The sequence below is a fragment of the Balaenoptera musculus genome, chromosome 18 (genome assembly GCF_009873245.2).
Source record: "Balaenoptera musculus isolate JJ_BM4_2016_0621 chromosome 18, mBalMus1.pri.v3, whole genome shotgun sequence".
In the NCBI taxonomy this organism is placed as follows: Eukaryota; Metazoa; Chordata; class Mammalia; order Artiodactyla; family Balaenopteridae; genus Balaenoptera; species Balaenoptera musculus.
The window spans coordinates 5,263,984-5,281,027 of record NC_045802.1 but is presented as its reverse complement, the minus strand read 5'-3'; the positions used below and the strand labels follow the sequence as shown (position 1 = coordinate 5,281,027).

At 40.3% G+C, this 17,044-nt stretch overlaps 1 protein-coding gene across 1 annotated transcript in view; it reads right to left on the bottom strand.

Moving 5' to 3' along the window:
• The window catches only part of LOC118883989 (protein POLR1D-like), a 43,275-nt gene that overhangs the window by 15,123 nt on the left and 11,108 nt on the right, over window positions 1-17,044 (bottom strand). Inside the window, exon 2 of the mRNA XM_036831205.1 lies at window positions 2,286-2,360. Coding sequence (XP_036687100.1) covers window positions 2,286-2,360 — 75 coding nt within the window. The remainder of the gene's footprint in view (window positions 1-2,285; window positions 2,361-17,044) is intronic.

The window sequence follows — 17,044 nt, the reverse complement described above, 5'->3', positions numbered from 1 at the left end:
CATCAATTATTTTGTAACTTTGAAGTATCACTTGTACAAGGAACAGGATAAATGCTTGGCTCTTCCTCACTATTTACCAGTTTTATAATAATTTGGCCCCTTAGCCTCATCCAAAAGTTTCTTGATGTGATTTTTATTATGACCTTATGGATTTTAACATATTTTAGGTTATCTCAATCATTATTGCTTTATTCTTTGATGATTAAATTATCCCATCTTTGACTAGTGGGAGGCCTTTCAAGTTGGTTCCTGTGTCTTTCTGACATGACTACAGTAGTCTTTGACAGTTTTACTTTCTGATCTGATAAGATTTTCTGGCTCTTCTTATACATTTCCTATATACGTAGTAGACAGTTTGGTCTTGCCCACAGAGAGGTCTGGCCTTTGCCCTGGCTTCTGGGAGGTAATACCAATTCTGGGAGGCAATGTCATCATACCTGATAGAAACGTCTTTGTTTAGGGTGGAGCTGGCCACAACTGATAGTCTTACAGGAAGGGCTGGCCATGCCAGAGACAAACCAGGTGATTGAGGGTGGGAATTTGGGGTACTGTGGTATTGGTCAAACTGGAGACTGAGATCAACCATGTGAGCAATCAATCAATCATACCTAAGTAATGGAACCCCAATAAAAACTTTGGACACCAAGGCTCAGGTGTGCTTCCTTGGTTGTCAGTATGCCAAGTGCATTGTCCCATGTTGGTGCTGGGAGGGTAATGTGTGGGTCCTGACTCCACGGAGTGGACAACAGCAGCTTTGTGTCTGGAACCTTTCCAGACTATGCCCTTTGCAGCCCTTATTTTGGCTGATTTTAATCTGTATCCTTTCCCTGTAATAAACTGTAACCATAAGTGTAATAGCTTTCTGTGAATTGTGTGTGGTCTAGCAAATTACTGAAGCTGAGGATAGTTTCGGGAGCTCCCGGAACTTGCAGTTGGCATAAGAAGTGAGGGCAGTGCTGGAGGCTGTGACAGCTAGCTTGCAGTTTGGCTAACTCCAGGCTAACAGCCTCAGATCGGCAGCCAGTTGTTTCTCGAGGCATCTGTCTTCTTTCAGTGAGAAATGGAATTACATATACCACAGTAGAATTTATACACCACCCCTGGGTGCCAGGGATACTCACTGCTACTGAGTGGCTGGTCATTGTTTCCAGGACTTTTCTGTGAACAGAGCTAGAAAAGCTTTTCTCTCTCTCTTTTAAAGAGAAAATCTAGCACAACTTCATACTGATATTTCCAATTAAAATTTAGGAGTACAGATTTTTATATCTTTGATTTTATATTTGTATCTTTTACACTGAAAATCTTGGTATCTATAACAAATATTTACTTATTTGCTTTATCCTACTATACAATATTTTCAGAATAACAATATCAACATTATTACCAACAACGTGATAACTGGAAACAATTTAAGATTTCTTTCTAGTTCTTTTTTGTCTTTGGAAATACAGTCAAATTTCGGATCACCTGAAACAGTTCCTCCATGTGTGGCTAAGCCGTCTACTAAATGGCTTATTGAGGTCCATTTATTTTATGTTGCTTGATGTTTAGGAATTGCCTTTTCCCTCTTATTTCTTTAACTTTGACTGAACCTTGTTTTATATTTGACATAAACCCTGTGCTTGGTTCTAAGAGTCAAATCCACAGAGATCTAGCTTCTACTCCTGTCCCATTTTTACATTTTACACGTTTTAACCGCCTACAGTACTCCATTATAGTGAATTTTAAATTGTGGATAAAAGACCTAAGCCAGCATATTTATTGGATGCGAATGCTATTGCTAAAGTAATGCTTAGAAGGGTAGACTTGATTCTTAAGGTTAAATTCTTCCTTTGTCTATATCATTAAGTTTTAATAAGCTCTGTTCTGTATAGAAACTGCAAAGGTAAACTTTAGTTCTACACAGCTGAACTGTCACAACATCAAAATACTTAAAATTATAAATTTTAATTTACTGAGGACTATAATTAAGATAGAAGTTCTTAAACAACGAACACTGACATAATATTACTCTCACTCAGGTGGCCTTAGGCACAGCAGCGTCATCATATCTCTTGGGGACTTGTGGACCAAAGGGTGACAACACCATGACAAGTGTTCTCTGTCCACACCCCTCTGCCCACTTCCGTGGCTGCAGCCCTCAGCAGTGTCCCTGCTCTACCACTTGCCTCTGAGTGAGTTCCTCTACGTCCACAGTTCTACATTCCCTGTATATGCTAAGGAAAACTTTTCTCTTTAATATATACATGAGTTTAAATTTTAAGGAAGATGACTCAAGAACTTACCAGCCCATAGGTCCCATTGTTTCTGCTCTTGTTTTCCCACGTTTTGCCTCTTTAAGCAGTTCTTCTATTGCTTTCCTGGTGGGAAAAAGGAAGAAATTTGAGAGAATTTTAGTCACCCCACTAAATTCTGAAAATCAGTTTGTTCCACATATGCGATCCTGGGAAAGAAAGAGCTTTTGAAGCATTAAACTTCAAAATTGAGGGAGAAATTTTAAAAATGTTTTTAAATGGTTGATAGTTCTGAATACATAAAAATTAAAAAGAAACCTTTTCCATATAGGGGAAGAACAATGAAGAGAAAATTAAAGGCAAAATGATGAGTTATATCCATATTAAAAATGTTCAAACGCACTATTATTCTAAGAAATACTAATTAACCCAACAACGATGAATCTGTTTCTGCCCATCAGTCAGTGAGGGAGTGGAGAAATGGATAGTCTTTTCTCTACCAACAGGGACTAAAGCTGATATAACATTTCTGGAGAACAAATGGAAACATGATAAAGAGCCTTAAAAATAAAACATACATGTTGACCTAAAAATTCCACCTTATTCTAAGAAAAATTCAGCTAAGTATGCAAAATTATATGTACAAGGATACTCATTCAAAAACTTAACAGCTAAAGAAAAAGAATAGAAAGCTTAAATGGTTACTAAAAAGGGACTGTTTAAATAAATCATGGCATATCCACATAGCGGAAGATTAGGCAGTCATTAAAAATAAAGACAAAAAAAATAAAATAAAAAAAAAAAAAATAAAGACAAATGCTTGGCACAGAAAGACATTCATAACATGTTAAGTGTATAAATCTGGGAACAAAATAGTGTATAGGATAATTTTATTTTAAATTCATTTACATGTACCTATTGCACAGGGAAACATTTGGAGGGATGTTACCAAAATGATAAGTTTTGGGGAGATTTTTAGTTTTTTGTTTGCTTCTCTGCATTTTCTATTTTTTCTAGAGTGAATCTGTATTATATGTGTAATTTTTAGAAAGAGGTTTTTTAAAAGCCTAGAAGACATATTTATCAAGCATACTCTGAGACTACTACGTATAAGATACTGTGCAAGGTGTCATGGGTAGTAAGATAGGACCATGGTCATCCCTGACTTTAATATTACCTATGATATAGCAATAATAAAGTTAAGAAAAAGAGAGGTATAATGTTGCAAACAGCGATAGTCCAAAGACAGAACTATAATTCTAATCACAAAATTTGAAACTGGATAATTATATATTGATTCTATATAAAAACATTTAATTACACTCTTATAGTACTACTCTAGGTACAATTCACATAGTCCTCAATGATATTACCATTCTGTTAGCTTATAAGAATGTTTTATTTTGTATTGATTTTTATTTTATCAAAGCATGCATATAGCTTAAAGAGGAAAATATTATTTAAAGACTTATAATGAAATACAGCAGTCTTCTGCATCAGCCTTCCCTACCCACCAAAAAAACCAATTTCAACTCCTTTTTATCTGTTTCTCCTGGTATTCACCTCCAAATTTCTAATAGTATTCTTTCAAACTATTTCACCACCCTCTTAATCCTCAACAGATATATCTGGCTATTTTTCTATAATTTACACAAGTTTTAATAAACTCCTGTTAATAGTGAGATCTTTAAAAAAATGCCATTTCAGCTAACTCAGCAGCTGGACACTTTCTAATCCATCCTGGGAGGGCCCACTGATGGGCTGATGAAAAACTGAAGCACTGACCAGCTTGTCTGCTTCTTACCCCTGGGACTCAATCAGATCAGGTGTCATAGCCCAGCCTCCTGGTGCCAGGAATACTAAGTGCATGTGACACCACATAGCCTTCTTCCATCTCTTTAAAATAATAATACATCCGACGGATGTGATCTGAGGGCTTTGTCTCATAGAGTATTTCAGGGAGAATTTATCCTATCTGGCTCCAAAACAGAGATCCTTCTTCACCCTTATAGATGTAAGCAAAAAAAATCAAAGGGTAAAAATATGCCAAATACACCCCCGCCTTCCCATCAATTAGAGGGGTAGCTTTCAAAAAACAAAAAAACCAACCAGGAAATCAATCATCCTTGGATCCACCCATATGTCCTCTCTCCTGACAACAGATACAGTTAAAAATCATCAGTGAAAGAACTTGCTTGGGCAGTTCCCCAATTATGAACAAACTGTGTATCAGTTACAGATGAACTAGAATGCATTTTCCCATAAAAACTATTAAAACGTTTGCCCAGCTTTCTGGACATGCCTACGAAAGCCAGTTTGTGTCACGATACAGTTGGAATGCTGTACATCTGCAGGAAACAATACTCGGTCAAGAACCATGCCGAGATCCTGAAGGCCTAGTCTAGGCACCTTCCAGAGTGTGAAGTTGGACGGGGATTCTTCTGTAGTTGTGATTTCACTGAACACTGTCTCCAGTGCTGTTCTTAACTTTCTCCGCCGTGATTAAGGATACCTTCTGACTTACAACGACAGCCCAAGAGAAAAGAAGGTGTAAGTACGAGAAAGACTGCCTGGGGTGAACCAGTCTGCCAGTGATGAAAGGCGGTGACAGGTCGGGAGCAGACAGGGCAGAACCCAGGTCCAGCAGACTGCCTGCGACTGAGGCGTTTGTTACTGTTTGGACAACTTATGTTGGCACGAGCTTTACGGTTTACAAAGCACTGTCCCATCTGAACATGACAACGTAGTCTTCACGACCAGTGTTCAGATGAGGAAGGAGGTACTGGGGACACTGAGAGCTGGGGGGAGGAACAAAACAAAACAAAAGGACCCGTGGGTTTAAGGCTACCTGCCCTCCATCTTCCTATCATACTTCCCGTCTCCTCCACAAACATCTGCACGGCAAGTCCCGCAGGAGCCGTTTTCTCGTTATCGTTAAAAGGCAAAAAATAAAGTAAATGCAAAAGGAAAAAAAAAAAAAAGCGCCGACAGAGCTGCCACTGCTTCCGCACTCATTCAAGGAGAACTGGAGAGGCAGAGGAACGGAGGGCAGCTCAGACTTCGTCCTAAGAATGTGGAGCATTCACTGCGTCCCACCCACACTCTGCACGAGCTCCTTCTGCAGGGCTTTCCTTCCAAATAGCAAAACAACTTCTAGCAATCATGTGCTTTGTCTTTGAAATAACAACGTCACCTTCAAAATCAACAGGAAAAAAAAATTAGAAAGTCAGGTAGTTTTCCTCACTCCTGTAGCCTCTGTTGTTTTTTCTGGAACTCTCGCTAATGAATTCTTGGCAAGGAAATAACAAAGTCAGTTTCTACCACACATTACCACAGAGGCTAGGTACTTAAATTATCAAAGATTATGAAACATCGGCATCATGAAACAAGATAGTTTTTAATGAGGTTGTGAAACAGAAGTGTAAACTGCAATTAAAATACAGGAAAAGCAAACAGTAGGAGAATATATAAGAACTAAGTACAACAAGGACTTGAACAATTAAATTTCAGACACAAATTTAAGTACCATAATTTTTATGCTTAGATCCTTTAAGCATCTTAAAGGTTTCTTTGTAAAACAAATCCATTGTATTAGAATAGACAGTCCGGTGCAAACAAGAAGTCCCAGAAAGCCAGGTCGTTAAGCAGACAGTTTCCTGGGCACAGGCACAAGCTACAATCGATTTTCAATGATCCATGTGTGTATTATCCACAGCCAATTTTCCATCCTAGCTCAGCTTCTTCAGGCCTGCCTGTTCACCCCATTAGCCAGCTGGTACATGCTTGTAGAACGTAAACTGATCATAATAGCAGCTTAAATAAAACCTGAGTGGGAACACAAATCTGGTGCAAAATCGCCTTAAAATCCAAAGTCAAACAAATTAGTTTTGAGTTATCTGGGTCTGTGGTCCTTTATAATCACATAAATCAACTGAGAGTTAACTATATCAGTATAGCAACAGGGTAGCAAGATATTTAAGGCAACTAAGATGAAACAACAGAAATTAAATAATGAAGAACACAAGAAAATGAGATTTTTAAAGAAATAATATCAGAGAAGCTAAATATCAAGTAATTGCTCAAAAAAGACCTCAACATATACTTTCTTGAGAAATGGTGAAGGAAAGTGCTATGGACTCAATGTTTGTGTCCCTCCCTCCCCAAACTTAGATGTTGAAATCCTAGCTCTGATGTAATGGTATTAGGAGGTGGGGCCTTTGGGAGATGATTGGTGCCCTTATAAAGGAGACCCCAGAGAGCTCCTTCCTCCCTTCTGCCTCGTGGGGACACAGGGAGAAGATGGGCCCTCACCAGACACCGAATCTGCTGGCAACCAGCACCGAATCTGCCCGCCCCCAGAACTGTTAGAAATAAATGTTTGCTGTTTAAACCACTTAGTCTATGGTCTTTTGATTACAGCAGCCAGACAGCACATTCGCGGGCCTTAGCTTTGCTAGTCCGGAAGCCCAATTTGGCCAGGACAGCGGCTGGACGGCAGCACCGTATCTGCCGTCATGTGCGTGGTGAGCTCTGCCTGGGCTGCACCCTGCCCAGGGCTCTCCCTGCAGCCACGTCCTCACCACCGGACGCTCAGGTCAGAGGTCACCTTCTCCACCAGCCCTTCCTCATCTCCCCGCCGGTGCCTCATCAATAGATATTATAAAACCACCCTTTTCTTTCAGGCCCATGTACCATACTTCTAAATATTTAAGTTACATTTAAAAACCATTAAATAAAATATACTCATTCCTCCTACCATGACAAATATACCTTCATTACAATAAAAATTTAAATGTGTAAACTCTGTATGGTGATAGATGGTAACTAGACTTGTTGTGGCCATCACTTTGTAATGTATAAAAATATAGGATCACTATGTTGTACACCTGAAGCTAATATAAAATTGTAAGTCAGTTGTACTTCAAAAAAATGTGTAAAGCTATGATTTTTAAAAATTTAAGTTAGCAAAATATGAGATAATAGAATTAACTCCCTGCACACATTGATTATTCTCTTAATGGGTTGGTAATATTTAGATGAATACATAAAGACACACAAAATTTATATATATCTTTATTCCATAAAATTTATTTTCTTGCCTTTATTTCAGCAAAATTACTAATCATATTGTTATGATCAAGATTTTCATATAAAGTAAGTTCTATGGACTGTAATAATCTAAAGTATTAAAAAACAAAATGTGGGCTTCCCTGGTGGCGCAGTGGTTGAGAGTCTGCCTGCTAATGCAGGGGACACGGGTTCGAGCCCTGGTCTGGGAGGATCCCACATGCCGCGGAGCGGCTGGGCCCGTGAGCCACAGCTGCTGAGCCTGCGCGTCTGGAGCCTGTGCCCCGCAACGGGAGGGGCCGCGATGGTGAGAGGCCCGCGCACCGCGATGAAGAGCGGTCCCCGCTCGCCGCAACTAGAGAAAGCCCTCGCGCGAACCGAAGACCCAGCACAGCCAAAAATAAATAAATAAATAAAAATAAAAGTAGCTATAAAATTTAAAAAAAAAAAAGAGCTGGGATTTGAACCTAGGTTTGTGTGGCTTAAAAAAAAAAAAAAAAAAAAAAAAAAAAAAAGAAACCCCAACTCAACAATTAAAATAACTATTTAAAAAAAAAAAAAAAAAAAAAAAACAAAATGTAACTGTATTCAACATGGACCAAATTTTAATATATTGTCAAAATGTAAATTAACGTAAATGTAAAAAATTGAAAACCTAAATTTTGAATGTTTTAAGGTTTCCCTGTAGATTAATGAATCAGTAACAAACTTCCTGTATGTTCTCTAAGACCTACACATATACAAATGTATGAGTAATCTGATTGAACATTAAATGTTAGTCTCCAAGTATAACTATTCCTCATACTGAACTAAGTCATGAGAACCTCCAGAACATTGAACTGAAATCCTAAGACAAGCAAAGGGAAGCTTAGCTCTACTGGGAAACAATATTTCCTTATGGCAAAACCTCCTGCACTCACGCTGAAAAGAAGGTTTTGACAAGTTAATGTGTCTTTTTTCTTCCGAACACTGCGCGGCTCACATCCTTCCTGGACTCTGAAGCAGTGTGCGCTCTGACGTCAACAGGGCACAGCCCCCCATCGCCACGGACCCCACAGTTTCCTTTCATTCAGGGACGCAGGTCAAAACAAGAGAAGGGTGTTTCCTGGGCTAGGAACTGCACTGACGGAAGATCTGCGCGTGTTTGTGACACGTGGGGCTGCCCAGGTTCAAGGAAACTCTCCTTTGAATATCGACACAATAAGCACTTAATATGCACCACTGGGGATATGATGAAAAATAATGATGGCAGCAGTACCTATGTGCCATGTATCTTACACTTAACCCTCACAACTCCTCGAGGTAACTACTATGTCATTGATAAGGAGAAAATAAGAAAGAGTGAAGAAACTGGGGCTGGGATGTGAACCCGGGCAGTTGACTTTTAACTGACCCTAACACCACAGTTCTGCTGAAGGCGAGACCCCAGCCTCGACACAGCCGAGCCCGTGAGAGGAAGACAGCGGGAGGGCTGGCAGCACATTTTACTGTGATTATTTGCAGTCACGACAAGACCGCTGTGGTGAAGGCAGAACTCCCGTCGCTTCACCTGGACTTGGACAGTCTCAAATGTCCACAGCTACCCATCCTGCGTGACCTCTGAGGGTGGGTTGTTATTACAGCGAGATGACTTCTTCAGGTAGTACGTGGGCTGACTTCTATTAGTTTAGCTCTTAGAGGGAAACCTTCTCTCTCAGGTCATAAAACACCTCACCTGAGGAATGACCTCATAATGAAGTCACCTCATTGTCAAAGTAGTAAGTATTTCTACAAATATTTATTCTTAAATCCCAGTTAAGAAGCCACACGCAGAAAATATGGTGATTCATTTTCAGTTCATATTATAAGACCTAGGTAAATGTGCCACGGTAAATTGTGTATTGTGAAGACAAGCAACTCTTACTGAAAAAACTTTGTGCAGATGGGGTGGGGATGGCAGAGAACTACCTTAGAAGATAGTAAACTCTAAATAGAAAAGCCTGTGAATTATACCATTGCCAGGAACAACGTGTCTGTCTGATAGGTCAATTAAGTTTAAAAGTATCTAAAGTATATAGATGCCTTACTAAAAGATCAGTTGGGAGAAGTAAACTCAGTCAAAGAATATAAGGTCAAAATAATTATTGAGGTCTCTTACTCCGTGAAAGCATTTTGTTATCTCTTTATAAAATTCAAACTCTCACCAAATAGCTGTTCGAAATGCAAAAAGGAAAAAAAATCACAACGATTGAACAAAAGGAAACATTGCGATAGAAAGCCTCTAAGGTTCGCCTCCTCAGCCTTCTTCAATGAGGGCTGACGCCTGGTGCACGGCCCTTTGGTAAACACACCACACACCAGAAAAGCCACCTCGCCCATAGCATGGTCTGTAAATCACTCTCTTAGTCCTAAAAGAGCTTTACTTTATACCAGAGATCTGCGGGTTTCTGCAGACTGTCCTAAAGGACCCTTCAGAGCTCTTGGATCGCAGCCCCAGGGACGCCCTATTCAGCAGAAGGCCTGGTCAGCCCGCTGAAGGCGTTTCCGTCAGCTGTGTCAAGGCTGCAGCAGTCTGCTGAAAACAAGCCATCCACCCCATGTACATCTCAGTGTCTGATTCATCAAATGATTATGAACTATACTTGGAGCTAAGAGCCAAGGAATGGGGAAAATATAGAATATTCCAGAATGTGTAGGATTTCCTAATCAATTCATGCTCTTTAAAAAGTGTTTTCCTTTCAACTGCATTAAGCAATGTTGAACCCAGGAAGAAAACATACTGGTGCTTCTAATTCTTAGAAGTCCCGCAATACACACCGAGATGGGAGGAAGAGAAAGTCTGTGTTCCTTAGCGACCAGCGCAGGTTCAATGGCTGCCTGGGGGCCTCTCAGCACAGGGCAAGAGACGACGAAACAGAGGGCACAGCCCCCTGCAGCCCCCACTGTGTGCACCTCCAGACCCAGCCTCATCTTGAGCGCCAGGAGAGTCCTGTCTTCCACACTCTAGGTATCAAGGGGTACTTTGAGAGGGATGGTAGTTTCCCCTACAAAACTGGCTGGGAGAGTTTCTGAAAAAAAATAGTACATATACACACAGACAACATTTTCTACCTCAGTCATTAAATACAAGAATCTACTATACAAAATAATTTATTGAAAACAACCAGTAAATTCTTGACTCTCTGTAAACTCTTTTGCGGCAAGTTTCAAGTTGTCTTTCAGGGGCTAATGCATATGACAGTGAATTTAAGAAGGACAAGGCAATTTTCAATCCCATTTTCCAATTAAAAAAAAAATCTTAGTTAATATACATACAAGTGCTTTGGGGAAAAAAAAATCTTAGTTAATATACATACAAGTGCTTTGGGGAAAAAATTCTACATTTCTATAATGTAGTTAATGGAATTGAGCAGTTCGACACACACACACAGACTTGGGGAGTAGTGTCTCTTTGAGGAAAATGTTTATAATAGTTCAAAGTTCTACTGAACTTAGATGGCTCACGGAACAAGTCAGCCAAAACTGCACAACTGTGCAAGCGAGGTTTTACATTTACTTATAAAGACCCGAGATGCTTCCCTCGTAGCTAGCAGAAGTCATAGACTCTGTTGCAATGCAAACATCCTTACAGATGCTGAATTCAGCAGCACAGAGGGACCGCTAGAAAGGCTGCAGAGATGGCCAAAGGGTAGGAACCAGCACATGGGGACTAATCGCTACAGGAGGAAAGCCCAAAGCGTGGAAAATTCCATTACTGATTAATCCAGTCTTTAGGTTTATATCATACCATGCAAACAATACATCAACTGCCAAAAGAAAGAATCCAGAGAGAATAATAACAATTGGTGGTTTTGGCATCAGAAACCAGCTGCAAGACAGTCAAGAACTAGTGAACTCTGAAGTCCCACTTCATTATTCAGACTTGTAAATTACTTACAAGTGGTGCTGTTAGCCAAGAAGGGAAATATGAAAGCATGTTCTGGAGCAGATGTTTCACTGTACATTTTACAAAAGATCAAAACACTTAACACAGTCCTCTCCTGTCCCTTTTTACTGCTATGCTCTAAGTAGCTGCACGTATTAGAATCAGCTTGTCTACTACTGAAATACCGTCCATCCTTAGGGATGGAACAGCACCTGCACTTTAACTGGATGGAGCAGTGCTAATGAAGAGTTTAGAACTGTGTTAAAAACGGAACAGGTGGGCTTCCCTGGTGGCGCAGTGGTTGGGAGTCTGCCTGCCAGTGCGGGGGACGCGGGTTCGGGCCCTGGTCTGGGAGGATCCCACATGCCGCGGAGCGACTAGGCCCGTGAGCCACAATTACTGAGCCTGCGCGCCTGGAGCCTGTGCTCCGCAACAAGAGAGGCCGCGATAGTGAGAGGCCCGCGCACCGCGATGAAGAGTGGCCCCCGCTTGCTGCAACTAGAGAAAGCCCTCGCACAGAAATGAAGACCCAACACAGCCATAAATAAATAAATAAAATGTTATATTAAAAAAAAAAAAAAAAAAAAAAACGGAACAGGTACCCAACTGAAACTGCAGGGAAAATTCTGAGAGACAGATCGTGCTGATTATACAAACGGCATCATCTGGCCTGCTCCCAGGGTGTGATAATATGCTTACAAAAAAAGGGCGCTGCGTTTTCAATACAAATGTTCAGGACCACACTTTCACAGCTCTTCTGAAATATCAACCCCCTAAATTCACAATTCTCCCTTAGCATTTGCTTGATAGAAATCGGGCCATATGCTAAACTTCTGTATTAATTCCTACACATTCAGTGTTCCCAGAAGGGCCTCAAATCCAAGTATTTACAAGGCTCTTTTTACTATAATAGTTAAGGAAAGAAACCAAAATGAATTAAAATGTTCAGGTCAAGATCCATTAAATATAATACTATATTATGAAAATGTAAGGGAAGTTTCCTGTTAGAGGTCATCGAATTTAACATTATCATATAAAGCCAAGGAAATTATGGTTTAGAGAGGTTAATAACTTGCCTAAAACTAGTCACCTGACTTTTTTTTTCTGGGCAGGGGGAACATTTAATTCACAATTATATTTCTTCTTCCCCCCCCAGAACCTGGATGGCATGTTTCAGTCATCCTGGGGAGAAATTAGGAAGGGATAGACCATAATTATGATACTTCAGCCCAAGGTCATTACCTTTGGAGTATAACACTGCAAGGACCAGCACTACCGTGTGTCTACAGCTGTGTCAGGAATCACACTAGAAGACCCCGCCCAGTGATGGTTTACGGGAAACTGGGTCCTGGCTGCATTCAGGGGTAGTGTGACTGAAACTCACTCAGCCTGGAAAATGTTACTTGAAGTAATTTGCTGTGATTGCTTAATCATGTAAAAATGAAAACCTATATAAAAGTACCTAAATTATTAACTTCAAAGCAGGATAGATCCAAAGCTTTTACGATGGAAACTGTGTTTTATGTTGGAGAACAGTGTGGGACAGTGGGAGCCAGCTCCACTAGCCACCTGGGTGCTCTGGGCAAGTTCAGTACCTTCTCTGAGTATGTTTCCTCTCCGGAAAATGAGACTGAGCCCCGGCTCACAGATGCACGGCGAGGACTGAAAAAGATGAGCAGTGTAGAGGGCTTTCTTTGCATCGATGTTTCTTGGGAGGGACAAGGGTTCATTTAGGTATCTGAATTTGCCAAAACAAAACTTTTTTAAATCTCAGTATCTCCTCCTTTTCATTTATACTGTAAAGAAAATCTTGTAGAATGTTCATTTTTATCTGTTGCATAATTGTTTTGATGAAAAGCTGAGGGATTATTTATCAGTGCAAATAATATAAAGGAAATTCTATCTTCCTATGGTTAAGTCAGAGGAAATTTCCTGTATATCATGTACCCGATATCAAAATAATCAGCCTGCTTGACAGAGCTTACCAAATCCTCTGATGAAACTGAGTGAGATTTTAAGGAGCTAACAGGGAGATGGGCAGAGACCCAGTCAGAACAGAATTGCCTCACACTGCCATGACCTATGAAATACATGATCAGAAACAAATTATATGAAAGCATCCTATCTCATATGCACAAAAAGAAAGCCAGTGGTCCTGGCTGTTTGGCTTTTCAAACAGTTGTGTTCATTCGGGAACTAGGTCTGCTCCGTGCAAAGTCGGCAGCTGGGCAACTTCCTGGTGGATGTGACCAGTACAGGGACAAGCTCTGGAAAGTTCAAGCTTCAGAGCAGAATCTCTCACCTGAAAGGTTCAGACTGAGTAGAATTACCTGATACTTGTTCTACTCTTATACATTCTCTACCACATCTCTTGATGCTCTTAGAAGAGGGATCCAGCAGTTGCCACTTCCTAGGTTTGAACCAAGGACATGTTCAAGTCACCTTAGGAAAATGAGGAAGCGGCCACAGTGCAGTGGAGAGAGGAGGATCCCAGTTCTGCCCTTACTGACTCTGTGATTTTTCTTGTCATCTTGGTTACACCATCTATAAAATGAAGATATTTCTACTACCCTTTCAGAGTTTGTATGGGGATCAAACACAGTCATATATATAATTACTTTGCAGCTATAAAGCACTGAACAAATGTATTATCTTAAAAATTTTAAATGGGTCTATAGTATCGGTTGTTATATTGTTAACACACAAAAATACCGTATAATAGTATGTGTCGTGTGCACAGTGGTTAAGAGCAGAACATACGATCTCGCTGACCCTCAGAAGGACCTTTTCAGTCATTGTCTCCTTTGTATGTGTTAGACCACTAAGGCTTAGGGAGGCTGCCTCGTCCAGGGGCAAGCCGTCAGGGGACACCTGATCTGACCTGGACATCTCTTGAGTCCTCTCAGCTCACACACACCCTTACTTTACCCCGTCCGGGAAGATGTCTTCTACATTTTGAGGATGATCAAGTGCTGCTTTGGCATAACATCGATTAAAAAGTTAATGTATTTAAAGATGATGCCAATGAAGTTTAATAATATGGAAAATGATATTTTCATGAAGCGACTATTAGTAAGCCTATATCTAGGTTCTTGACCAGATAGTCTGTAACTCAGTGACTCTTTTCATGGTTAAGTTTTATAGAAAACAGTCCCATTTCCAACATGTTTCAGCCTGAATTTAGAACTAAACAAGGATTACTGGTCAATAGTTTCGTCTCTCAAACTGAGCTCTCTGGCGCACACGCTCTGGCGAAGCTTTCCTGTCTTCCTGCAGTGGGTAACACAGGCAACATCATGGACATAGAAAGCCGAACCTCAGGGGTCAGGCTGTCTTGGGTTCATGTCCACTCACTAGCCGTACAGCCTCAGGGCGGTTACTTAACTTCTCCAGGCCTCAGTTTCTTTCTCTATCAATGGGAAAAACATCATCTGCCTTGAAGGAGGTGTAAACTGGTTTGTCCACCCGGCTGGTCTTCTTACTTCCCAGTCTCAGTTGCGCGTCTGCGTCTGGCTAGCGATAAGCCCAGCAACAAGCCCAGCTGGGTTCTTCATGTGCGGGCTTGTTCTGAAGCACACTGCTCTCAGCTGGCGACCAGCTTATTACAACACGAAAACAGACAGGGCACCTCTGGCGTGCTTGCTGCAAGTCTGGGCAGCACGCAGTGACGCACCTGCAGGCTGATACTCCCAAAGACTGACATTTTCAGCAGAATAGTTTCTTTCTTTTCTCGTCCAGTTTTATTGGGATATAACTGACACACAGCACTATATAAGTGTAAGATGTGCAGCATAATGATTTGACTCACATACATCATGAAGTGATGAGCACAGTAAATTCAGGGAACATCCATCCTCTCATATAGATGCAACATTAAAGAAATAGAGAAAAAAATGTTCCCTTGTGATGAGAACTCTTTAGGATTTACCCTCTTACCAACTTTCATATATAACGTACCGCAGCGTTAACTGTATTGACCGTGTTGTACGTCACATCCCTAGTTCTTATTTATCTTATAACTAGAAGTTTGTACCTTGACTACCTTCATCCAGTTCCCCCTCCCCTCACCTCCTGCCTCTGGAAACCACAAATCGGATCACTTTTTCTATGAGTTTGTTTGTTTGTTTTTGAAGTATAATTGACCTACAACACTATGTTATTTCCTGGCATAAACACAGTGATTTGATATTTTTATACATTTCAAAATGATCACCATGATGTCTAGTTGTCGCCTGTCACCATACAAAGATACTACATAATTATTGATTATATTCCCCACACTGTACATTTCATACCTGACTCATTTATTTTGTAACTAAAAGTTTGTACCTCTTAATCTCCCTCACCTATTTCTCTCCTTTCCCCAGCTCCCTCCTCTCTGGCCACTATCTGTTTTTTCTATCTATGACTCTGTTTCTGTTGAGTTATATTTGTTCATTTGTTCTGTTTTTTAGATTCCACATAAGTGATTTCACACAGTATATGTCTTTCTCTGTCTGACTTATTTCATATTACCTTCTGGGTCCATCCACGTTGTTGCAAATGGCAAGATTTCATTCTTTTCTATGGCTGAGTCATGTTCCGTCGCGTACACATACACCCATCTTCTTTATCTGTTCATCTATCGCTGGGCACTTAGGTTGCTTCTATATCTTGGCTATTGTAAATAATGCTGCAATGAAATAGGGGTGCATGTATCTTTTTGAATTAGTGTTTTTGTTTTCTTTGGATAAATACCCAGGAGTGGAATTGCTGGGCTGATGGTAGTTCTATTTTTAATTTTTTGAAGAAACTTCATACTGTTTTCCACGGTGGCTGCACCAATTGACATTCCCACCAACAGTGTGGGAGGGTTCCCTTTCTCCACACCCTCACCAGCGCTTGTTATTTCTTGTCTTTTTATAACAGCCATTCTGACAGGTGTGAGGTGATATCTCATTGTGGTTTTAATTTGCATTTCCCTGATGATATGTGTTGTTGAGCATCTTTTCATGTGCCAGCAGCAGAATAGTTTCTAATCATAAGGCTCTAGAATCCCCATTTTTTCCCATCCATTTAATGACAAAGTACAGCCTTTGCCATGAAAACAAATAAACAAAAAACAGGAAAACAACTGTAGAGCCAAGTCCTGAAGGCTTAGATTACAAGCTCTGATGGAGAACATAAATCCAACTCTTACTTTGATAGACACTGAACTTGATGATTATACTCTTTTTTCTTCATCTTCAGGGAATGAGATGATAATTGACACTTATATCCGCAATTAAATATTAATCACTTTCGAATAAAAACCCTGTTAAGTATTCTAAACACCAGGATTTATGCTTAAGTATGCAGAACAGAGTAAGCAAGCAAATCAGGATCTGAAATAACTTTAGATGAGGAATCTCAATGATACGTAATCCTTATCTTGAAATCTAAGCTCCAATTAAAATTCATTATGAAATCCCATATAATTTACCAAGTATGGTGGTGAGAAATTAGAGTTGTGGACCAAATCCTCTGAGGATCCAAGAGAAAACCGAAGAGTCTGTGCATCTTATTGTGGAGCTAATGTGATAAAAATGGCATAACAGATGTCAAATTATAGAATGCTTCATTTAATTCTCTGTTTGGTCTTAATGATATGCTGACTTATAGTAAGAAATATATGTTTGGTTTTCCTCCCATTCCTGACACAGAGCTCCTAAAACAATGGGAATTTCCTAATTGATGAGAGCTATAAAGCTGTCTTTTGTTATGTTGATGAGGTGACTTTAGGGAAAGCTCTGGGTAACCTAAGGATGGGGGCTGGTGGCCAGGATAACCAACCGCGTGATCAGAGAGTTGGAACTTTCAG